This window comes from Gopherus flavomarginatus, chromosome 5 (genome assembly GCF_025201925.1).
Source record: "Gopherus flavomarginatus isolate rGopFla2 chromosome 5, rGopFla2.mat.asm, whole genome shotgun sequence".
NCBI classification, from domain to species: domain Eukaryota; kingdom Metazoa; phylum Chordata; order Testudines; family Testudinidae; genus Gopherus; species Gopherus flavomarginatus.
The window spans coordinates 22,265,185-22,289,696 of NC_066621.1; the positions used below are offsets into that span (position 1 = coordinate 22,265,185).

A 24,512-nucleotide genomic window follows, 5' to 3' on the forward strand; every position below is an offset into this window, starting at 1 on the left:
TAGTGATAGTTTATAAGCAATAATGAAAAAAGCAAGGGTGGTGGAGGTGGAATTTGATGCCTGGAGGCGATTCTTTGAGGAATAAGCAGTGGAGGTATGCTAATGAACTAGGCTTTCTCCTCTGGAGTGCTGGGGTCTAGCAACTGAGGATGGGGCAAACTGATGCAGGCAAAATAAGGAAAAGATTTTAAATAGCTTCTGGATATTAGGTCTTTCCACACACCTCATGAGTTACAAATGTCCCCAAGCATACAAACGTCCCCAAGCAATGAAACTATCTTCTATTTTGCAGGAGAATCCACTAAGCTGTAGTGCTGACCTTCAGAATGACAATGGAAAGCTGTAGAGCAGGTGAGAAAGAACAACAAACCAAGAAACTGTGAACTCAACCTGTGATCTTCATCAGAAACGAGCCAGTCTTGCCTTCTTATAGTTTGCGTTTCATATGTGATGTGTCCTCTGTCAGGGAACTGTATCTTGCCATTGCAATGGGATGGACTCACTAGTCTAGTAGGTTTTGTACATCTCTGCCACAATCCTTTCCTAGATCCAAAACTTCAACTGATCAGCATGTGGAATTCTGAATAATCACCCCACGATTGGCAGTGTCCAAAAGCTTGAATAACCAGGGCCGCCCAGAGGATTCAGGGGGCCTGAGGTCTTCGGTGGCGGGGCCCCCCTGCTTTGATGGTAATTTGGTGGCAGGGGATCCTTCTGCTCTGGGACCTGCTGCCAAAGTGCCCCGAAGACACATCTTGGGGGATCCCCGCTGCCGCTGAAGACCCCGGAGCGGAAGAAGTTCTGGGGGCCCAGACCCCACAAGAGTTTTCTGGGGTCCACGGAGCGAGTAAAGGACCCCGCTCCAGGGGCCCCGAAAACTCTCATTGGGGTCCCTGTGGGGCCCGGGGCCTGGGGCAAATTGCCCCACTTGCCCCCCCACCCCCATCTGGGCAGCCCTGTGAATAGTTCCAAAGGATCAGTAGGCCTAATTGCTTTGTCTATGAGACACGTGCCTGGACAAAAACCTTGTATCTAAACCAGCCGCCTGGCTGCTAATTTACAACAGGTCAAATTAAAATCTCTGATCTGAACACCCAGAACTTGAGGAATGTCCAGATCCACATCTGACTGTTGCTGTTCAGACCTCTATTTCTTATTATGAATTTGTATTACAGTAGTGCTTATGCTCAGAGATCCCAACTACGAGCTATGCCCCGTTGTACGGGACATCATATATACACATATTAAGAGATGCTCCCTGCCCTGAAGAGTTCACAGTGTAACTTGAATTCATGTTAATTTTTTTTTCTCCAGTGAAACCTCGTAAGAAATCTGCCATCCCAGGGGTGACCATCAAGCAGTTTGTTGAAGTTATTCCGAAAGGATGTAGCACACCTGACTTTGAGCGAAAACCCATCACCTTAACATTACAGGAAGGTGAGATGCTCTTAAGAAACAGTTAATCTCACAGAGCCAGATTCTTGATCTCAGGCCTTGCCTGCATGAGAAAACTATTGATTTAATTGTCAGTTTTGAAATAGTTAATTCAATAAAATTTTCTTGTGTGGCTAAAGCCTCAGTCACGTTGGTATAAGTCTGGAGTAACCCCCCTGATGGCAGTGGAGTTGTTATTACTTCACACCGTGAAAATGAGATCAGAATCTGGCTCATATGGTATAAACAGAGCCATTTGAACTCTACAGCAGGTTGATCTACTTCCATGTGATCAGAGTAAAATGTTTTACAATAGAAACTTCAGCTGGTTTATTTTCATTTTCTGCTGAAGCATTTAAAAAGCTCAGTATTGAGATTAAACCCCCATTAAAGTGAGGGGTGGCAGGAGGGCTTGACACCTCCATTTGTCCTCGGCTGGCCCCACTACATCAAGGAGTGGTGTGATTAAGGTTGCAGGAGGGCCGGATTTCTAGCGAGGCACAGTAGACATGTGCCTAGGATCGTCGGTGTTCTGGGGGTTCCTAATAGTTAAAAGTGGGTTAAAAGTTAAAAAGTTAATACATACAGCTCTCCTGCTGCAACTGGGCTCCTGGCCACCCTGCATGTGGGGCTGGAGTAGGGTGAGCATCCAAGTCAGCCCACCTGGGGACTCTGTGAGCCACTGCTGGGTGGGGCAGCTGCTGAAGATTTTATAGGGACAGTCCCAATATTTGGGGCTTTTTCTTATATAAGCTCCTATTACCCCCTACCTCCTGGCCCAATTTTTCACACTTGCTATCTGGTCACCCTACCCTGAACCCCCCATTTCTGGCCCCACACCAGAGCCCGCACCCCCAGCTTGAGACCTCACCCCCATCCTGCACCGCTGCCCTAGCCCAGTTTGAGTGAGGGTGGGAGAGAGTGAGCAATGGAGGGAGGGGGGATGGAGCAAGAGGGGGCTGAGGCCTGGGGGAAGGGGCGGGGCCTCGGGGCAGGGGCGGGGCAGGGTGTTCGGTTTTGTGCTATTAGAAAGTTAGCAACCCTACCTGCATGGTGGAGGGTCTCATGCCTTCACAGGGAGGCTGTGTTTATATTTCTCTGTGTTTAATTTTTTATGGAAAACATGAATGTCAGCTTAGGCAGGGGGAGCGTTGAACATGCTTTGCCTAGGAGCACATCAGGTGTAAATCCATCCCTGGGTTGCAGTGTGTGGTATTTACAGGAAGGCCAGTTCATCATCACCAAAGGCCTGATCGAAAGCCCACTGACATCTGTGGAAAGACTCTCATTGATTTCCCTAGAGCAATGTTTCAGATTGTATGTATGGACTCTGCAGAATGTGGCAAAGCCTGTGTAAAGTCCCTAACTCTGCAAGATGGATAGATTTCCAGCACCTGCAGCTTTCAGTTTTCTCCTCTCTCTCCATACAATCATGTCACTTGTCCATAGACTGTTGTGCATTTTATAGAGGGATGCAATGCCCTCCAGTGGTGCCCCAGATTTTTACCAGGGCCACCTCGCAATAAATACGGTCCTTTATTATTATGTTAGTTGTATTTGCATAATGCCAGAGGCCCCAGTCATGGACTACAGGACCTTGTTGTGCTAGGCACTGTATGGACACAGAACAAAAAGATGGTCCCTGCTTAGGGCTAGTCAAAATTTTTCAACTGAAACTTTTTTCCAACTGAAAATTGGAGTTTGGACAAAATCAAAACTTCCATGGAGAAGGGGCTGCTTTCTATGAAAAGTTTCCATTTTTTGTTGGAAAACAATTTCTAGTTTCTGGCTGTTTGGGGATGAAAGCTGGAAAAAAATTGTTTTTTCAATACAAAATCTAACTTTTCTCTGGAAACAAAGACATTTTCTGACCATCTCTATTGTCCTCACATCTACTACGCTAAAGGGACCCTCAGAAACTAACATTCAGTGGTCACAAATTTACTGTCTGTGCTTGGGATAATTTACTGCATGTGTGTTGGGAAGATTGCAAAAGTAACCAATGTGTCTTTCAAGGTGAAAAGAAAAGGAGGAAGCTGGGTGGAGTCAGCAGAAGCCAAATGGACAAGATGCTGAGACGATGCAGGGAATATGGCATAACTCTTGTGCGCTGAGGATAGGGCCTGATTGCTCAGAAAGGATTAATGAACATTTCTGTTAAGAGAACATACATTCCAAATACTGAATAGAGTTTTTATGCTGGATTAGGGAGGGATCTCTCTCTTCTTTAAAATTGTCCTTTCCATTTATAGCCACTGATGATTGGAATCACTGGTGCTATTTGCTGATGATAGTGCATCTGCCAGACTGGCGGCCAGACATGGCTAAATAGCAGAGCTCTCATCAGTAGTTCTGTGTGTGTATGTGTACAAAGTTTTGAACTGAGATCCTTAAAATTCATGTGCAACATCCTTAATAGATTATGTACCTCCCCTCCAAAAAACTCAAACAAACTTTTTAAACAGAACATTAAGGTTTTTTTAACATTAACATGTGGGAAAAAATCAAGTTGGGCCTGAAGTGGAACTCCAAATCCACTCCTCATCCCCACAAATGTTGGTGTGGTTGACTCCAGATCTGGATCTGAATCTTTAGGATTAAAATCAGTCCTATGAAAAATGCATTTTCTGCCTAGAAATAAAAATTCAGGGACAAAATGGTATCGGTCAGTGGATGAGTCTGAAAGATACCTTTCAAGTCAGCTTTTTGAAAAGCAGGCAGCTCAACTGTTGCTTGGTCCTATTTTATCCAAGCTCCTGCCTCCTCCCCTAAGTAACTAATGTTTTGCCTCTTTTGAAAGGTAAAAATGCCGTGTTCAGGGCTGTGGTTAAGGGTGAACCCCCGCCCAAGGTGATATGGAAGCGGAGCAAAGAAGAAATGAACAATCCTGACAAATACCAAATGTCCTTCAATGGCATTACAAATGAGTTCATCCTGCAGGTAAGGGTCAGTTATGGCATATTGGGCCCAGCATAGCAGAAAGAGATAGGAAGAGAGAAACTCAGGCTGGGATAGCAGGGGGGCTGTGGATATCAACAGAGCTGTGTGGGGAACCCAGGACAAGAATAGCAGAAAGTAGTGCAGCTCAGGATTGAAGGGATCAGCAGATCTCTGTACAAGGAACTCAGGACTGGACTAGGAGAGGGTGTTAGAGGTCAAGACTGGGGTATATTGGAGGAGTTATGTAGAGTCAAGTTGCAGGAACTTCACCCTGGGCTTTGTAAACTGAATTGTCCCAGAGGAGCACAGTTGTCTAGATGGATCATGGATGGAAGTGAGTATGGGTGGCATTGAATCTGCAATAACACACAGCACTAAAGAAAACAAAGCTTTTAGGAATCTCCTGAGAACAGAAAGAGGACCAAGGATGATACTTTGCAGCTACTTCATAAGGAGATTAGCATCTGGGAAGAGGAGAGATTCCTCATTCACCACTGCTGCCAGCTCATACTATCTTCTTCTCTTTAAGATAAACAAACTCACTGCAGAAGATACTGATTTGTACCATTGCTCTGCTGTGAATGAGTATGGGGAAGCTGCATGCACTGCTGGCCTCAAGGTCATTCAAGGTAGGAATGGCTGGGTCCTGTGTGAAAACGTTCTGATTTGACTTTCACAGAGAACAGTCTATGCTGGTGATTGCTGAGACCATTGTCCAGGTTTCCTTTCTCTAGGAAAGGGAGTATTGTACACGCAGGAGATTGGACTTCTTCAGTCGCTCCTCCTACTTTGGTGATGGATAGAAGTCACCTGTTATAACAGACAGACAAAGGTTGGTCGTGTGGTTTTTGTATTGGCCTGCGACTCAAAAGCTCCAAGTTCAGTGTCTGGTTCTACTGCAGTCTTCCTGTGTGATCCTGGGCAAGACTTTTAGTCTTCTTGTGCCTAGGCTCCCCATCTGTAAAATGGCGTGGTAATATTTCCTTTATCAATTTAGATTATAAGATCTTTGGAGGAGGGACAGCCTCTTCCCATGTGTATGTACAGCGAGCTCAAAGGGGTTCTGATCTTGGTTGGAGCTTCTAGGTACTGCTATAATACAAATTTAAAGAAACTGGCACATGAAATTGCAAGCCCATTAGCAAGAATGTTTAATGAATCTGTAAACTCATGGGTTGTATCATATGACTAAAGAATTGCTAACGTAGTTCTGTAGAGGGGTTTGTCCAGGGCTCGTCCCCCTCCGGGGTGGCTGGGAACCAGGCCGCCTTGGCCTTAAGTCCGGTGAATCGGGGAATTAGCCTGGCAGGGCAGCTAACAGTCAGGAGCTCAGGCCCTCAAGCAGAGGCTGAGCAAACAAATAGGATGCCCAGGTCCTAGCTTCAAAGGACTAGGGAAAGGGGGAGACTGCCACCCGCACTTTGGGTGGCAGGGGGGATGCAGGCCCACCCACTCCACTGCATCCCAGCCCGGAGCCCTAGCAGTGGCCGAAGACCTGCTGCAGTGTCAGTGGGGATCCTGACCGCAACACACTGACATTGGCTCTGGGTGTGATGCAGTCAGACTAGGGTCAGCTGCCCCGAGCTACTTCCTACCTCCACCTCTAGAGATACTTGCATTGTGACGGTGTCCTCCACAGAATCAAGCACGATGGGCTCCTTGGGGTACTCGGCAAGCGGTAGGCTTGGTAGCTCCTCCACATAGCTTGCCACCAGCAGGCTTAACAGCTTCTGTGGGATCTGGTCGGCATCAGGCCTTGGCTGATCTGGCCAGTCCTCAGATCGATTGCAGACTGTAGGAGTCTCACCACAGGGAGCTAGGCCACAGGCGTCTGGCTGCTCTGGCGGCTGGGGCCCTAGTGAGCTCTGGGTTTGAGCTTTTGTACTTCCTGTTCTGCACCTTGACTTCTGGGGGCCAGGTGCAAGCTCCACTGGCTCTGCCCACTTTGGCGTGCGGAGGGGCTCGTCCCCTTCTGGGGCAGCTGGGAACCAGGCCTCCTCGCTACAAGTTCCTATTTTTAAGAAAGGGAAAAAAAGTGATCCGGGTAACTACAGGCCTGTCAGTTTGACATCTGTAGTATGTAAGGTCTTGGAAAAAATTTTGAAGGAGAAAGTAGTTAAGGACATTGAGGTCAATGGTAATTGGGGCAAAATACAACATGGTTTTACAAAAGGTAGATCGTGCCAAACCAACCTGATCTCCTTCTTTGAGAAGATAACAGATTTCTTAGACAAAGGAAACGCAGTAGATCTAATTTACCTCAATTTCAGTAAGGCATTTGATACAGTTCCACATGGGGAATTATTAGCTAAATTGGAAAAGATGGGGATCAATATAAAAATTGCAAGGTGGATAAGGAACTGGTTAAAGGGGAGACTACAATGGGTCATACTGAAAGTTGAACTGTCAAGCTGGAGGGAGGTTACTAGTGGAGTTCCTCAGGGATCGGATTTGGGACCAATCTTATTTAATCTTTTTATTATTGACCTTGACACAGAAAGTGAAATGTGCTAATAAAGTTTGAGGATGACGCAAAGCTGGGAGGTATTGCTAACACAGAGAAGGACCGAGATATCATACTGGAAGATCTGGATGACCTTGTAAACTGGAGTAATAGTAATAGGATGAAATTTAATAGTGAAAAGTGCAAGGTCATGCATTTAGGGATTAATAACAAGAATTTTTGTTCTAAGCTGGTGACATATCAGTTGGAAGTAACAGAGGAGGAGAAGGACCTCAGAGTATTGGTTGATCACAGGATGACTATGAGCCGCCAATGTGATATGGCTGTGAAAAAAGCTAATGCGATCTTGGGATGCATCAGGCGACATATTTCCAGTAGAGATAAGGAGGTGTTAGTACCATTATACAAGGCACTGGTGAGACCTCATCTGGAATACTGTGTGCAGTTCTGGTCTCCCATGTTTAAGAAGAATGAATTCAAACTGGAAAGGTACAGAGAAGGGCTAGTAGGATGATCTGAGGAATGGAAATCCTTTCTTATGACAGCAGACTCAAAGAGCTTGGTTTGTTTAGCTTAACCAAAAGAAACCTGAGGAGAGATATGATTGCTCTCTATAAATATATCAGAGGGATAAATACCAGGGAGGGAGAGGAATTATTTAAGTTCAGTACCCATGTGGACGCAAGAACAAATGGATATAAACTGGCAATCAGGAAGTTTAGACTTGAAACTAGACGAAAGTTTCTAACCATTAGAGGAGTGAAGTTCTGGAATAGCCTTCCAAGGGGAGTAGTGGGGGCAAAAGACACATCTGGCTTCAAGAGTAAGCTTGATAAATTAATGGAGGGGTTGATATGATGGGATAGCCTAATTTTGGCAATTAATTGATCTTTGGCTATTAGCGGTAAATATGCTCAATGGCCTGTGATGGGATGTTAGATGGGGTGGGATATGAGTTACTACAGAGAATTCTTTCCTGGGTGTCTGTCTGGTGAGTCTTGCTCAGATGCTCCGGGTTTAGCTGATCACCATATTTGGGGTTGGGAAGGAATTTTCCTCCAGGGCAGATTGCCAGAGGCCCTGGGTGGGGGGTTGCTTTCCTCTGCAGCATGGGGCACGGGTCACTTGCTGGAGGATTCTCTGCATCTTGAAGTCTTTGAACCACAAGTTGAGGACTTGAATAGCTCAGACATAGGTCAGGGGTTTGTTACAGAAGTGGGTGGGTGAGATTCTGTGGCCTGCGTTGTTCAGGAGGTCAGACTAGAAGATCATAATGGTCCCTTCTGACCTTAAAGTCTGTGAGTCTAAATATTTACTAATAACTGGGAATTATTGGGAATCCATGATACCTGGACACACAAATCCAGGCTGGGATTTTTCCCTGTGACTTTCACAGATTAGAGATTCTGGGATGGAAGACACTTGTATAAGTATTAAGGCTTGTTAGTATTATTATTATGGTGACTGTGTTACCTAATGATTTTTTTTTCCTTTTCTTTCTTTGCTCTATCTCCTCTCCCAACTCATCAGTTAGTTTCAAGAAAACAACAAAACCATTCCCCGCTGAGTCTCAGGAGGGTAAGTGTGGAGAACAGGAGAGCTATCTGTATTATGTTCTATGAATATCATAGGCACTTCAGTTAACCTGCTTAATATTATCCAGCCTGGCTACAAGAAGCGGAATCAAAGGAGACGGTTAGGGGAAACAAACAAGAAATAGAACAATGGAAAAGAAAAGGTACCATCAGAGAGAAACAGTGGGGAGGCTAATAATAAGAGAATGTCCACCTATCTGGCTCCAACTCAGCTAGCAAGGTTTATTTTTCTCAGACCCACATCTGGGATCAAAGGAGATATTAAACTATTAAAGTCCCTGGTCTAGAAAGGAAGGGGGATGAGCAGGCAGTAGAGGCTAGAGATGGATCTTCGACAGAGAGAGACAGAGAATGCTTCAGGAGCTGTCTGTCTTTCTCAGGAAAAGGGGTGTCTGAGCTGAGTGGAACTTAGCCAAAACTTACAAGAAAAGAATAAAGTTTAGGTAAGATCCAGGTGTATCGGCCTTTTGTTGTTTTATCCCTTTTCTCTGCTTGTTATGTACCTTTGGGTGAATAAATAATGCTTTGTTTCTGAAGAAGCCGTTTCTGAGTCACTCACAAGCCCCTGGAGAAAAATGGTTTACAGGTGCCAAGCCCAGTTGGACCTGTTGTGTTAATGTGGTTGGGAAATAAGGGGGCTGCCACCCAGTGATCCAGTCCCAGCGGGAAAGGTGAGAGGAAGACAGGCCTGTCACCTAAAGGGTGCACTAGAGGGACTAAAAGGGATCTAAAACACAGCTCGCCATTTAGCCACAAAAGTGCGTTTTCAGCTAAATTTTCAGAAGTGGCCTAAGATGTCTCAATTTGGACACCTATTAGTGGAGGCATCATGGTGGCCTTTGTTTTTCTAAAGCTCTTTTTGGTTCTGTGTTATGTCCTGTTGAGTGATTCCATTTTCACATCCTGCCATTTCTTTTTCTTACAGACCTGAAGAAAGAGTTGCAGGACTACAGGAAAATGTTAAGGAAGCGGTGAGTGGCCCTGGGGCAGGACCAGTGTCATAAAAGAGGCTTGTTTAGCCTTTGTGGCAGGGGTGACGATCCACCCTTCACAGACCATCCAGGCAACACTACCTGCTTCTGCTTGCTTGGAGTCACCACATGGAAGGTGCTCTGCGACTGGCTCTGGGGCTGAGGTGCCAGCACTCTCCAGTAGGAGGCATCTACAAGGTTGTGCTGCTGATACTGTCTTGTATCAAAAAGTTTGCTTTAAGGGATCTGTGTCTCTTCTGCTCCTGCATTTTAGCTCGCACTGAACTTATTGGGGAAATGGCTGAAAAAGGGTACAGAGACATGTGGCATGTATCTCAACAGTAACACCTCTGGCCAATTAAGAAGCAGCATCAATGTGTCTCAGAAAGAGTCCCATCCTGTCTAGTCTTCATCTGCTGGTGGATATGACCTCCAGAAAGGGTGGGGATGAAGAATGAAAGAGGGGTAAATTAAGTTGCGGAGGGCAACAAAAATTATTAGGGGGCTGGAGCACATGACTTATGAGGAGAGGTTGAGGGAACTGGGATTGTTTAGTCAGGACCGGCTCCAGGCCCCAGCAAGCCAAACGCGTGCTTGGGGCGGCATGGTGTGGGGGGCGGTCTGCCGGTTGCCGGGAGGGTGGCAGGTGGCTCCGGTGGACCTCCCACAGGCATGCCTGCGGAGGGTCCGCTGGGCCCGCGGCTCCGGTGGAGCATCCACAGGCACGCCTGTGGGAGGTCCACCAGAGCAGCGGGACTGGCGAGTGGCAGAGCACCCCCCGTGGCGTGCCGCTGTGCTTAGGGCGGTGAAATGGCTAGAGCCGACCCTGTGTTCATTCTACAGAAGAGAAGAATGATGGGGAATTTGATAGCTGCTTTCAACTACCTGAAAGGGTGTTCCAAAGAGGATGGATCTAGACTGTTCTAAGTGGTACCAGATGAACAAGGAGTAATGATCTCAAGTTGCAGAGAAGGGAGGTTTAGGTTGGATATTAAGAAAAACTTTTTCACTAGAAGGGTGGTGAAGCACTGGAATGGGTTTGTCATAAACAGATAGCTAAGGGTTAATGTCTCTTTCACCTGAAGCACCTGACCAGAGGACCAATCAGGAAACTGGATTTTTTCAACTTTGGGTGGAGGGAATTGAGTGTCTGTGTCTTTGTCTTTTTTCTTTTGGCTGCCTGCCTGCTTTCTCTGAGCTTTGGAGAAGTAGTTCTATTTTCTAGTCTTCTGTTTCCAAGTGTAAGGACAAAGAGATCAGATAGTAAGTTATATGGTTTCTTTTCTTTGGTATTTGCATGAATATAAGTGCTGGAGTGCTTTGATTTGTATTCTTTTTGAATAAGGCTGTTTATTCAATATTCTTTTAAGCAATTGACCCTGTGTTGTATCATCTAAATACAGAGAGAACATTTGTACTTATTTTTCTTTCTTTTTATATAAAGCTTTCTTTTAAGACCTGTTGGAGTTTTTCTTTACTGCAGGGAAATTGAGTCTGTACTCACCAGGGAATTGGTGGGAGGAAGAAATCAGGGGAGATCTGTGTGTGTTGAAGTGGCTAGCCTGATTTTGCATTCCCTCTGGGTGAAGAGGAAAGTACTTTTTGTTTCCAGGATTGGGAACAGAGAGGGAGATTCACTCTGTTTGGATTCACAGAGCTTGTGTCTGTGTATCTCTCCAGGAGCACCTGGAGGGGGGAAGGGAAAAAGGATTATTTCCCTTTGTTGTGAGACTCAAGGGATTTGGGTCTTGGGGTCCCCAGGGAAGGTTTTTCAGGGGGACCAGAGTGCCCCAAAGCACTCTAATTTTTTGGGTGGTGGCAGCAGGTACCAGGTCCAAGCTGGTAACTAAGCTTGGAGGTTTTCATGCTAACCCCCATATTTTGGACGCTAAGGTCCAAATCTGGACTAAGGTTATTACATGGTGGCAGTGGGTGGGAGATAGACAGAATCCAGAAGCCAGTAGGAATATTATATTTTTCTTTTCTCTGCTAAGGGCTTTTTAGCAGAGAGAAACAGTTGGTTTTAAAAGGGAACCAGAGAGAATTTTTTTTTTTCTGCTCTCTCTGGCAGTTTGTGGCTTGCATGTTAAGCGAGAAGCCATTAAGAGGCTGTTGAGCGTCTTTTGTCATGCAATAGCCCTCCCATTAGGAAGCAAGTACCGGCACTTATATGCATGCAAATAAAGTGGTTTTTCTGGTTTCCTTTCATTGAACATTAGCTAGAGAGAGAAAAGGAAAAAAGCACTGTTGCTAGGCAGACTTCAGGAGGCAACAGAACCTGCAGTTCAGAAGATAAACACCGGAGGGCACCCCAACACAAGAAAACAGGAACCATGACTTCTAAGGCAAAAATTGACGCCGAAGAACAAATCAAAGAAGCTGAACACAGGCGACAGATGGAGATGAAAGAAAAGGAAGAAAGCATGAAACTGGCAGCCTTCCAAAGAGAACAGGCAGCCCAAGAGGCAGCACACAAAAGAAAACTAGAAGAAGAAGAGAGAGCCTACCGAAGGAAACAAGCAGAAGAAGAGTTGGCCCACCACCGAGAAATGGAAAAACACCAAAAAGAAATGGAAAAACAACAAAAAGAAATGGAAAAACAACAAAAAGAGAATGAAGAGAAGGAAAAACAGAGAAAACATGAACTGGAGTTGGTAAAAGCTGGGCTGCATGTGCCAGCCAACCCTAACAACCCGGCGCCAAATATTGCTCCACAGCCCAGGAAATTTCCCACCTACAAGGCAGGTGATGACACCGAGGCCTTCTTGGAAAATTTTGAAAGAGCCTGTCTTGGGTACAGCATTCCCGAAGACCAGTACATGGTAGAATTGAGGTCACAGCTCAGTGGACCTTTAGCAGAGGTGGCAGCTGAAATGCCTAAGCACCAAATGAATGACTATAAACTTTTTCTAACCAAGGCCAGATACAGGATGGGGATAACCCCAGATCATGCCCGTCGGCGCTTCAGAACCCAAAAGTGGAAACCAGAGGTGTCATTTCCCAAACACGCCTACTACATTGCAAAAAACTATGAGGCCTGGCTAACAGGAAACAACATTCAAACCTTGGAAGAACTGAACCTCCTCATACAAATGGAGCAGTTCTTGGATGGTGTTCCTGAAGACATCACACGGTACATACAAGATGGAAACCCCAAGAATATCGCTGAGGCGGGGGAGATTGGAGCCAAATGGATGGAACTGGCAGAAAGCAAGAAAGCTACTGTCAAGGGGAACGATTACCCCAGGGGGCACACAGACCATAAACCCTACAACCGAGGACAGCCAAAGACCCCACATACCACCCAAGTAAAGCCACAGATACCCTACCCTTCAACCTCACCAGTCTCCAGTAACTCACCTCGGCCCAGTGACCCATCAGATGGAAGATGCTTTAAGTGTAATGAACTGGGACATATCAAGGCCAAGTGTCCCAAGAACACCATGCGAGTGCAATTCATTACACCACCATCACACCAAAGATCCCCTGGCCCGGATGCCTCTCAAATACCCTTGGAGCGAAGGGAAAATTTGAGAGTGGGCGGAAAGAAGGTTACTGCGTGGAGAGACACGGGGGCACAAGTGTCAGCTATCCACCAATCCTTCGTTGACCCCAAATTCATCAACCCAAAGGCCAAAGTTACAATTTACCCCTTCATGTCACAAGCTGTAGACTTGCCTACAGCTCAACTGCCTGTCCAGTACAAAGGCTGGTCAGGAATGTGGACTTTTGCAGTCTATGACAATTATCCTATCCCCATGCTACTGGGGGAAGACTTGGCCAACCAGGTGAGGCGGGCCAAGAGAGTGGGAATGGTTACACGTAGCCAAACCAGGCAAGCTTCCAGACCCATTCCTGTTCCTGAACCGTCCACAGAGGCCCCGTCTGTGTTACCAGAGACCCAGACAGAGGTAGTGGACCCGGATTCCATGCCTACCACTGAAACAGCCACAGCATCTCCAGTCCCAGGCCCGGAACTGGAACAGCAACCAGCACCAGCAAGTGAAACCCCCTCTTCAAACTCAACGCCAGTGGGCGCCAGCGAGCCACAACTGGCAGAAGCAACAGACAGCCATACCCAAAAGGCTCAGCCAGAGCCTGAAATACCCTCAGGTGCACCAGCAGAGAGCGGTTCACCAGCAACGAAAACAACCCCATCACCTACATCGCTTCCAGAGGGACCAAGCCCAAGTCCACAGTCTGAGGAAGAACTGGTGACCCCAGCCTCAAGGGAACAGTTCCAGACTGAGCAGGAAGCAGATGACAGCCTTCAGAAAGCTTGGGCGGCGGCACGGAGCACCCCACCGCCTCTCAGCTCTTCTAATCGATCCCGGTTTGTTATAGACCAAGGACTTTTATACAAGGAAATTCTTTCTGGTGGACACCGGGAAGAATGGCAGCCGCAAAAACAGTTGGTGGTTCCAACTAAGTACCGGGAGAAGCTCTTAAGCTTAGCCCATGATCATCCCAGTGGCCATGCTGGGGTGAACAGAACCAAGGACCGGTTGGGGAAGTCCTTCCACTGGGAGGGGATGGGCAAGGACGTTGCCAAGTATGTCCGGTCTTGTGAGGTATGCCAAAGAGTGGGAAAGCCTCAAGACCAGGTCAAGGCCCCTCTCCAGCCACTCCCCATAATTGAGGTCCCATTTCAGCGAGTAGCTGTGGATATTCTGGGCCCTTTCCCAAAAAAGACGCCCAGAGGAAAGCAGTACGTACTGACTTTAGTGGACTTTGCTACCCGATGGCCAGAAGCAGTCGCTCTAGGCAACACCAGGGCTAACACTGTGTGCCTGGCCCTAACAGACATCTTTGCCAGGGTAGGTTGGCCCTGCGACATCCTTACAGATTCAGGGTCTAATTTCCTGGCAGGGACCATGGAAAAACTGTGGGAAACTCATGGGGTGAATCACTTGGTTGCCACCCCATACCACCATCAAACCAATGGCCTGGTGGAAAGGTTCAATGGAACTTTGGGGGCCATGATACGTAAATTCATCAACGAATTCTCCAATAATTGGGACCTAGTGTTGCAGCAGTTGCTGTTTGCCTACAGGGCTGTACCACATCCCAGTTTAGGGTTTCCACCATTTGAACTTGTGTATGGTCACGAGGTTAAGGGGCCATTACAGTTGGTGAAGCAGCAATGGGAGGGGTTTACGCCTTCTCCAGGAACTAACATTCTGGACTTTGTAAGCAACCTACAAAGCACCTTCCGACAATCTTTAGCCCTTGCTAAAGAGAACCTAAAGAATGCTCAAGAAGAGCAAAAGGCCTGGTATGACAGACATGCCAGAGAACGTTCCTTCAAGGTAGGAGACCAGGTTATGGTCTTGAAGGCGCAACAGGCCCATAAGATGGAAGCATCATGGGAAGGGCCATTCACGGTCCAAGAGCGCCTGGGAGCTGTAAACTACCTCATAGCATTTCCCAATTCCTCACTAAAGCCTAAAGTGTACCATGTTAATTCTCTCAAGCCTTTCTATTCCAGAGACTTACAGGTTTGTCAGTTTACAGTCCAGGGAGAGGATGCTGAGTGGCCTGACGGTGTCTACTACGACGGGAAAAAAGACGGTGGCGTGGAAGAGGTGAACCTCTCAACCACCCTGGAACGTCTGCAGTGGCAACAAATCAAGGAGCTGTGCACTAGCTTCGCCCCATTGTTCTCAGCCACCCCAGGACGGACTGAACGGGCATACCACTCCATTGATACAGGTAATGCTCACCCAATCAGAACCCCACCCTACCGAGTGTCTCCTCATGCCCAAGCTGCTATAGAACGGGAGATCCAAAACATGCTACAGATGGGTATAATCCGCTCATCTACCAGTGCATGGGCATCTCCAGTGGTTCTGGTACCCAAACCAGATGGGGAAATACGCTTTTGCGTGGACTACCGTAAGCTAAATGCTGTAACTCGTCCGGACAACTATCCAATGCCACGTACCGATGAGCTATTGGAAAAGTTGGGACGTGCCCATTTCATCTCTACAATAGACTTAACCAAGGGGTACTGGCAAGTACCACTAGATGAACCTGCCAAGGAGAGGTCAGCATTCGTCACCCATGCGGGGGTGTATGAATTCAATGTCCTTCCTTTCGGCCTTCGAAATGCACCCGCCACCTTCCAGAGGCTGGTAGATGGTCTACTAGCTGGACTGGGAGAATTTGCAGTTGCCTACCTCGATGATGTGGCCATTTTTTCAGACTCCTGGCCCGAACACCTACTACACCTGGAAAAGGTCTTTGAGCGCATCAGGCAGGCCGGACTAACTGTTAAGGCCAAAAAGTGTCAAATGGGCCAAAACAGAGTGACTTACCTGGGGCACCAGGTGGGTCGAGGAACCATAAACCCCCTACAGGCCAAGGTGGATGCTATCCAAAAGTGGCCTGTCCCAAAGTCAAAGAAGCAGGTCCAATCCTTCTTAGGCTTGGCCGGATACTACAGGCGATTTGTACCACACTACAGCCAAATCGCTGCCCCACTGACCGACCTGACCAAAAAGACCCAGCCAAATGCAGTTAAGTGGACTGATGAGTGTCAAAAGGCCTTTACCCAACTTAAGGCAACGCTCATGTCTGACCCTGTGCTCAGGGCCCCGGACTTTGACAAGCCATTCCTAGTAACCACAGATGCATCTGAGCATGGTATAGGAGCAGTGCTCATGCAGGAAGCAACAGATCACAACTTCCATCCTGTCGTGTTTCTCAGCAAGAAACTGTCTGAGAGGGAAAGTCACTGGTCAGTCAGTGAAAAGGAATGCTATGCCATTGTGTACGCCCTGGAAAAGCTACGCCCATATGTTTGGGGACGGCGGTTCCAACTACAAACTGACCATGCTGCACTAAAGTGGCTTCATACTGCCAAGGGGAACAACAAGAAACTTCTTCGTTGGAGTTTAGCTCTCCAAGATTTTGATTTTGAAATTCAACACATCACAGGAGCTTCTAATAAAGTTGCTGATGCACTCTCCCGTGAGAGTTTCCCAGAATTCAGTAGTTAAAAAGTGTTCTTAAAATGTAGAAGTCTGTTAGTTATATACTTAGGAGTATATGTAAAGGTGTATGTGTTGTATTAATCTGTTTATTTTCAAGTTCTAGAAGGAAATCGCCGCCAGTGAGCTTCCCCACTGTCTGCAATTTGGGGGGCGTGTCATAAACAGATAGCTAAGGGTTAATGTCTCTTTCACCTGAAGCACCTGACCAGAGGACCAATCAGGAAACTGGATTTTTTCAACTTTGGGTGGAGGGAATTGAGTGTCTGTGTCTTTGTCTTTTTTTTCTTTTGGCTGCCTGCCTGCTTTCTCTGAGCTTTGGAGAAGTAGTTCTATTTTCTAGTCTTCTGTTTCCAAGTGTAAGGACAAAGAGATCAGATAGTAAGTTATATGGTTTCTTTTCTTTGGTATTTGCATGAATATAAGTGCTGGAGTGCTTTGATTTGTATTCTTTTTGAATAAGGCTGTTTATTCAATATTCTTTTAAGCAATTGACCCTGTGTTGTATCATCTAAATACAGAGAGAACATTTGTACTTATTTTTCTTTCTTTTTATATAAAGCTTTCTTTTAAGACCTGTTGGAGTTTTTCTTTACTGCAGGGAAATTGAGTCTGTACTCACCAGGGAATTGGTGGGAGGAAGAAATCAGGGGAGATCTGTGTGTGTTGAAGTGGCTAGCCTGATTTTGCATTCCCTCTGGGTGAAGAGGAAAGTACTTTTTGTTTCCAGGATTGGGAACAGAGAGGGAGATTCACTCTGTTTGGATTCACAGAGCTTGTGTCTGTGTATCTCTCCAGGAGCACCTGGAGGGGGGAAGGGAAAAAGGATTATTTCCCTTTGTTGTGAGACTCAAGGGATTTGGGTCTTGGGGTCCCCAGGGAAGGTTTTTCAGGGGGACCAGAGTGCCCCAAAACACTCTAATTTTTTGGGTGGTGGCAGCAGGTACCAGGTCCAAGCTGGTAACTAAGCTTGGAGGTTTTCATGCTAACCCCCATATTTTGGACGCTAAGGTCCAAATCTGGGACTAAGGTTATTACAGGGTTACCTAGGGAGGTGGTGGAATCTCCTTCCTTAGAGGTTTTTAAGGTCAGGCTTGACAAAGCCCTGGCTGGGATGATTTAGTTGAGGATTGGTCCTGCTTTGAGCAGGAGGTGGGACTAGATGACCTCCTGAGGTCCCTTCCAACCCTGATATTCTATGATTCTATAAGAGGAAAGAGGTGCTCCCTGTTGCCTATCTAAATTCCCAGCTTCTCCTCCTGTGACTGTTCCTTAGAACTCCACTACCTGCACAGAAGAAGGAAGTTGACATGGAACAGGTCTGGCAGTTGCTGCTGAATGCTGATAGGAAGGATTATGAGAAAATCTGTTTAAAGCATGGGATTGTTGACTTCCGTGGGATGCTGAGGAAGCTTCAGCAGATGAAGAAGGACAGAGAGGACAAGCAACAACAGGTAAGACAAATCTTGAAAACCATTGGATTTCAATGAGACTTAAGCTCCTATGGGCCTAAATCACTTTAGAAAATGGGATTTAAGCTACTAAGTCACTTAGATGCTTTTGAACATTTTACCCAAGGGCAGCAAAACATTAGTGGCAATACAACAAAGAAGGCTCAATTCCAGCCTGACCTGTGTGTAACTCCTGTAATTTCAGTGGACTTCACTTTGCAAGGTATTGGTGGAATTGGTACCAGGGAGCCCATTTTTTAAAACCTGGGTGCTGAATTTTGTATTTGGGTGCCTGTGATGGATACTTGTGCACCTAAGTGCTGATTTACACACTCAGATGTAGAATTAGGTCAACCAATACCGACAACCATATTTGAAAATTGGACCAATGGTGGTTGCTTTGTGTATGAGTGACGGTACTATCCAGCTTGCCTAAAGCAGCAAAAAGTGGAGGGCTAGTGCTGTTCCTTTTGCTACACCATTCCACATCATTTTGACAATCTAATGGAAGATCTACCAAAGCCAGCCCTATCATATACCATGTGCTTGTGTCTGTCCTTCACAGTATATCTACAGTGTCACAAACCTCAAACACATCAAGGTCAATAAGGAGGGGAATGCTACATTCCATCTAGAGATGGACCTGAAAAATCCTGAGAGCAGAATTTACCTGTACAAGGTAAGGTGGGAGATGGAGTGGCTAGATCAAACCATATTGAGATTTCAGTGGTCACTTAGATCTGACTCATAACATGCCCGTTTCACTGTGCAGCACCTGTGTGTGTAAGAATTGCTTTATAATGTGTCTTTCAATAGCAACCCCTTTGGTTGATTAAGGAGCATAATTGAAGTGGGAGTCCCATCCAGTCGTCCTCTGCTGGTGGATGTGGCATGAGACCTGAAGCGCAGCAGATGAAGGGGTTACAATAAAGATTCAAGTCCATCAGGGTCCTCCTTGGAAATTCAAGAACCCCACAGTCAATAAATTGATGCCTGCAGTCTCAAATCAGCAAATTCAAACTAGTCTCATTCATTTTGATGGGCATTGTGTCCCTGTCGTCTTTCAAAGAGGACTCTCAAGGAAATCAAAAATTAGACCTAGTTACAGAAGTTCACAGACATGGTCATTAGATCACTGGTGGTGCAGGTGATTTATGAACAACAGGATGATCACATGGTGCTGAGTCCTCTTCCTCATTTCCTTCTGCTACATTGCATTCAGAAACAGCTAAAAATACATTAAAAGTTTTCCTAATATGCCTTTTCTATGTATGCAGTTTTTATAACTGTTTTAGAGACATTTATGCAGTGCCAAATGAACTCTCAGTGCAATGTGTATCAAAAAGAGAAAACAGGATCTTTGGCTGTATGAACAAGGAATGATGAGCAGTAGTAGTAAGGTGGGTTTACCTCTGTGTACTGCGCACATTTTTAACAGCGAGCATGATTAACAATTGGAACAAACTGCCAAAGGAAGTGGTGGATTCTCCATTTCTTGAAGTCTTCAGATCAAGACTGCATGTCTTTCTGGAAGATATGCTTTAGCCAAACACAAGTTACTGGACTCGACACAGCGATAACTGTGGGAAATTCTCCAGCCTGTGTTATAGAGGAAGTCAGACTAGATGATCCAATGGTCCCTTCTGCCCTTAAACTATGTGAAGCTATGAAACAAATGGGTGGGGAAGTGGTCCAGGCAGTCACAAGTGGTAGCAGAAATTGTGAGTAAAATCACAAATTGGAGGGCAGTTTGATCACAAGCTGTTCCATCCACATTAGGAGAGAGTCTAAGCACCCTGAGCATTTACATCTTCAAAGCTACAATAAGAAACTAATTAATTAAACCTCAAAATGCCATGTGAATCAGGCAAATAAATATTTTTTCCTCATATAAGAGAATTCTGTACACGGTTCATTTTGAAGTCAGTTTTCATAAGCAATGAGCAGCAACTGCCCATTATCAGCAATAATAGGCTATAGGGCAGCGGTCGGCAACCTTTGGCATGCAGCTTACCAGGGTAAGCACTCTGGCGGGCTGGGCTGGTTTGTTTACTTGCCGCGTCCACAGGTTCGGCTGATCGTGGCTCCCACTGGCCGCGGTTCACCGTCCCAGGCCAATGGGGGTGGCGGGAAGCAGTGCGGGCCGAGGGATGTGCTGGCCGCCGCTTCTCACCGCCCCCATTGGCTTGGGACGGTGAACTGCGGCCAGTGGGAGCCGCGATCAGCTGAACCTGAGGACGCGGCAGGTAAACAAACTGGCCCAGCCCACCAGGGTGCTTACGCTGGTGAGCCGCGTGCCAAAGGTTGCCGACTCCTGCTATAGGGCCAACAAACATGTGGACAAAGGTGATCCAGTGGATATAGTGTACTAGGACTTTCCAAAAAAAACTTTGACAAGGTGCCTCACCAAATGCTCTTAAGCAAACCAAGCAGTCCTGGGATAAGGTGGAGGGTCCTCTCATAGATCAGTAACTGGTTAAAAGTTGGTGGGGAAGGAAGGGTAGGAATAAATGGTCAGTCTTCAGAATGGAGAGAGGTAAATAGCTGTATTCCCTAGGGATATGTACTAGGAGCAAGTGCTGTTCAACATATTCCTAAATGATCTGGAAAAGAGATAAACAGTGAGATGGCAAAATTTGCAGATGATACAAAATTACTCAAAATTGTTAAATCCAAAGCTGACGGCAAAGAGTTACAAAGGAATCTCAGTAAACTGGGTGACGAGGCAACAAAATGGCAGATGAAATTCAGTGTTGATAAATGCAAACTTAAAGTAATACGTATTGTAAAACATAATCCCAACTATACATACAAAATGATGGGGGTCTAAATTAGCAATTACCTGTCAAGAAAAAAATCTTGGAGTCATTTTGGATAATTCTCTGAAAATATCCATTCATTGTGCAGAGTCAATTAAAAAAATCTAACAGAATGGTAGAAACTGTTAGGAAAGAAATAGATAATAAGACAGTAAATACTATAATGCCACTATATAAATCCATGGTACACCCACATCTTGAGTACTGTGTGAAGTTCTGCTTACCCCATCTCAAAAAAGATTGATTAGAAATGGAAAAGATACAGAGAAGAACAGAAAAATGGTTAAGGATATGGAACAGCTTCCATATGAGAAGAGATTAAAAAGATGGGGACTATTCAGTTTGGAAAAGAGACAACTAAGGTGGGATATGATAAAGGTCTATAAAATCATGAATGATGTTGAGACAGTGACTAGGGAAGTGTTATTTACCCCTTCACATAACACAAGAACCAGGGGGTCACCCAATGAAACGAATAGGCAGCCAGTTTAAAATAAACAAAAGGAAGTACTTCTTCACACAGTGCACAGTCAACCGGTGGAACTCATTGCCAAGGGATGTGTGAAGGTCAAAACTATAACTGGATTCCATACGAAATTAGATAAGTTCCTGGAAGATAGGTCCATTAATGGCTATTAGCCAAGATGGTCAGGGATGCAACACCATGTTCTGGATGTTCATAAACCTCTGACTGCGAGATGCTGGAAATGACAACGGGATGGATCACTTGATGATTGCTCTCTTCTATTCATTGCCTTTGAAACATTAGCCACTGTTGGAAGACAGGATACTGTGCTAGATGAACCATTGCTCTGACCCAATATGGCCATTCTTATGTTATTAGCCATCCCCGATATAACTCATTGACATCAATGGAGTTGGACCATGGATGAATTTGGTGTAATGTGTTTGAAGGGATTTGGACCTCTGAGGCTTCCATATGCTAGAAATCAAGTTTTCACACTTTACCTGAATTCCTAAATGAAATTTGTTGTCTTGAGTTGGTGCTTTAAACCCATTTAATGACTTTCTATTTAAATAAGTGCATTGCTCTAACTCAGCAAATTGCCTCTTCTCCCTTTAGGATGGCCAGCTGATCAATTATGGATTCAACGATGACAAAGTAAAGCATTGTCTGAGGAAGGCAGGGAAAAAGTACAACTTCACCATCAACCACCTGCAGCTGGAAGATGCCGGCGTGTACCAGATCAAAGTGGAGGATGTGGATGTCTTCTCAACTGAGTTAGAAGCTGACTGTAGGGACCTGAGCTTTATAAACATGCATTTTGGCAGGATGTGTAAAGAACCCATTTCAGATGGGAAATCTAATCTGGGAGTAAATTCCAAACTCATCAGTGGAAATCAATAGCCACTGAAGTCTATGTGGGCAAAGGCGCTTACTCTCTAATAATACGCTTGTGATAAAGAGCGAAAGGGTAGGAAAGGTGGTCACGTGAATTGGGCACTGGATTAGGTTTTAGGATGAATGAGTTCAATTCTCAGTTCAGCACAGACTTCTTGAATGACTTCAGGCTTGACACTTAATGTACCCTGTGCCTCAGTTCCCCTTCTGTAAAATGGGGATAATAATCCCTGTCCTCAAAGGGGTGTTGTAAGGCTAAAAGTCCACGAATGATTGTGAACTGCTCAGACACCACCGTGATGAGGTATAGGTACCTAGTTAGATAAAAAAAGCAAATATATTCCTGTACCACTCAGAAGTAGACTAAGGTGCACATCTCAGGGTAGTTGTTCTTTCTGCCTGAGCAAAAGCTCACTGACTTCAAATTCTTTTTCTTTCCTTCTTTCTTCTTGCATCCATCCATGCATCCATCCATCCATGTTTAGTCTTAGTGAGTCAAGCAACCCCTTCACCCACACTTTCCTGACAATGGGTCTCAATTCTAACTTGGAGAGACCACCCCTTGGGGGTCCCAACTGAATCCTTATAAGGGAATGGGCACTATCCTACCCTGATCATTGGATGTAGAAGTGGGCTGTTCCTTTTTGGTTCTTGTAAGGGACATGAGCCATCCCATCCAAGACTTGCAGAGGGACTGGAGGTGGCAGCTGTCCCACTGTAACTTTCCATAGTGGCCTCCAATAGGCGGGAAACAACATTATTTTGCTTCAAGATATGTTTTGTATATCTCCTGTATAAAATATAATAGAAGGGAGGGTCATTTTGAGGGGCATGTAACACACTCTTCCCACAGCCTCCCAGAGTATAGGAGACTTCCCTAGGCTCCAGCACAGCTTTTCTCCCTGAAAGACCTGAGCTGCCTGTCATGGAAAATATGTTACATGACTGATAGCCCTTGATTTGCCATTGCAGTCATTCCTGTGGGATTCCGACACTTGCTGAGTGAAGTGCACTGCCGTGAGCAAGGAAATGCCATCTTTGAATGCAGCCTATACAGCCCCTGCTATGATGCCGTGTGGCTATATAGAAAACATCCCATTGAGGAGAATGACAAGTACAAAATCTCCATCTCTCCTGATGGCCTGACCCACCAGCTGGTTATTAAAAACACACAGCTCACTGACAAAGGGACTTACACCCTCGATATCAGAATCTGCTCCTCTAGTGCGTGGCTTGAGGTGGAACGTGAGTAACACTCTAGCTTCGATTTTGCTTTCTTATGGTGGACCTAACTTTGTCACCAGGTGGCCTCCCGTTAGACACGGATTGCTGTTAGGAGTTGATTGTTAGGCTGGGGGCTCTGGAGTCCTATCTGGGAAAGTGGGAAGCAGATCAGAAAGTAACTTCAGCCTTCCTCTTCAGTAGGACTATGGCGATCAGGGAATAACTCCCCTTCTTATGAACACTGACAAAACCTGCAAGCTCTCATTTTCCCTATTGCCGTAAGACTCATTTGTTACAATCTAGTGGATTCTCCATCACTTGGAGACTTTAAATCAAGACTGGATCTCTCTTAAAAATACACCCCAACTCCACTGCAAGATAGGAATTTGATGAAGAAATTACAGGGTGAAAATCTCTGGCCTGGGTTACACAATAGATCAGACAAGATGATGACAATTATCCTTTCTGACCTGAAAATCTACTATTCCTATCCAAGTGCTGCTATTTCTAAAGTAGGGTCCTCCTAATTAGGATATCCAAATCAGCTATCTGTTGTCTTCATTAAGTTGCTGACCTTCAACCCAACTGGGACCAGATGAGGAAACTTGAACCCCCAGATCTCTGACTTGTAAATCATATTTACAATTGGTAGTGTACATCCTTATTTAACTCACCTAAGGAACAACTAAAATTTAGGTAAATATGAACCTAGATATAGGACTGGAGTCTTTACTCCTTAGGTGGGTAACTTAGAGGGGCAGGGCCCCAAACCTGCAGTTCAGCTAGTAGGCCCTGTGCTTTGGAGTATGGTGGGGATTGTTAGCCACTGAGTACATCATCTTTTTGGTGAATGCTGGAGAGGGCTAGGTACAAGAGAGACGTTGCCTTTGAGTCCATGGTATCCCCTCAACCTCTCATGACAGGAACTGTGAGGTTGACTGATCCTTCCTAATCTGGTAGGCTCAGTTACCTAGTTAGAGCCAGGCCTTTTCAAGGTTTAAAGCTACTTCAGGATACCCGGATAGTGTTTTCAGCTATTTTACTTAGACCTCCCTCAGAGCAGCTCATCTTGTTGAGTGATGATGGACAAACCCTTCCAGCAGAGGGCCAGGGGTTAGTCTGCAGGGAAGGCTTTCTGTTAAACTTGCCAGAGATACACGTTCAGCCAGAAGTGGCCTTTTACTCTAGCCCCATGGAGCTACTGAGACAGGGCCTCCCTAAAATGTCTTTAGGATCAATCAGGTTTGCTGTCAACCCCT

At 45.7% G+C, this 24,512-nt stretch overlaps 1 protein-coding gene across 1 annotated transcript in view; it reads left to right on the plus strand.

Moving 5' to 3' along the window:
* The first annotated feature begins 332 nt into the window (after positions 1-332).
* The window catches only part of IGFN1 (immunoglobulin like and fibronectin type III domain containing 1), a 61,222-nt gene continuing 37,042 nt past the window's right edge, over positions 333-24,512 (plus strand). Inside the window, exons 1-9 of the mRNA XM_050953793.1 lie at positions 333-351; positions 1,315-1,437; positions 4,235-4,374; positions 4,904-5,003; positions 9,359-9,404; positions 17,673-17,850; positions 18,413-18,526; positions 21,751-21,922; positions 23,002-23,274. Of these exons, the coding sequence (XP_050809750.1) occupies positions 333-351; positions 1,315-1,437; positions 4,235-4,374; positions 4,904-5,003; positions 9,359-9,404; positions 17,673-17,850; positions 18,413-18,526; positions 21,751-21,922; positions 23,002-23,274 (1,165 nt within the window). The remainder of the gene's footprint in view (positions 352-1,314; positions 1,438-4,234; positions 4,375-4,903; positions 5,004-9,358; positions 9,405-17,672; positions 17,851-18,412; positions 18,527-21,750; positions 21,923-23,001; positions 23,275-24,512) is intronic.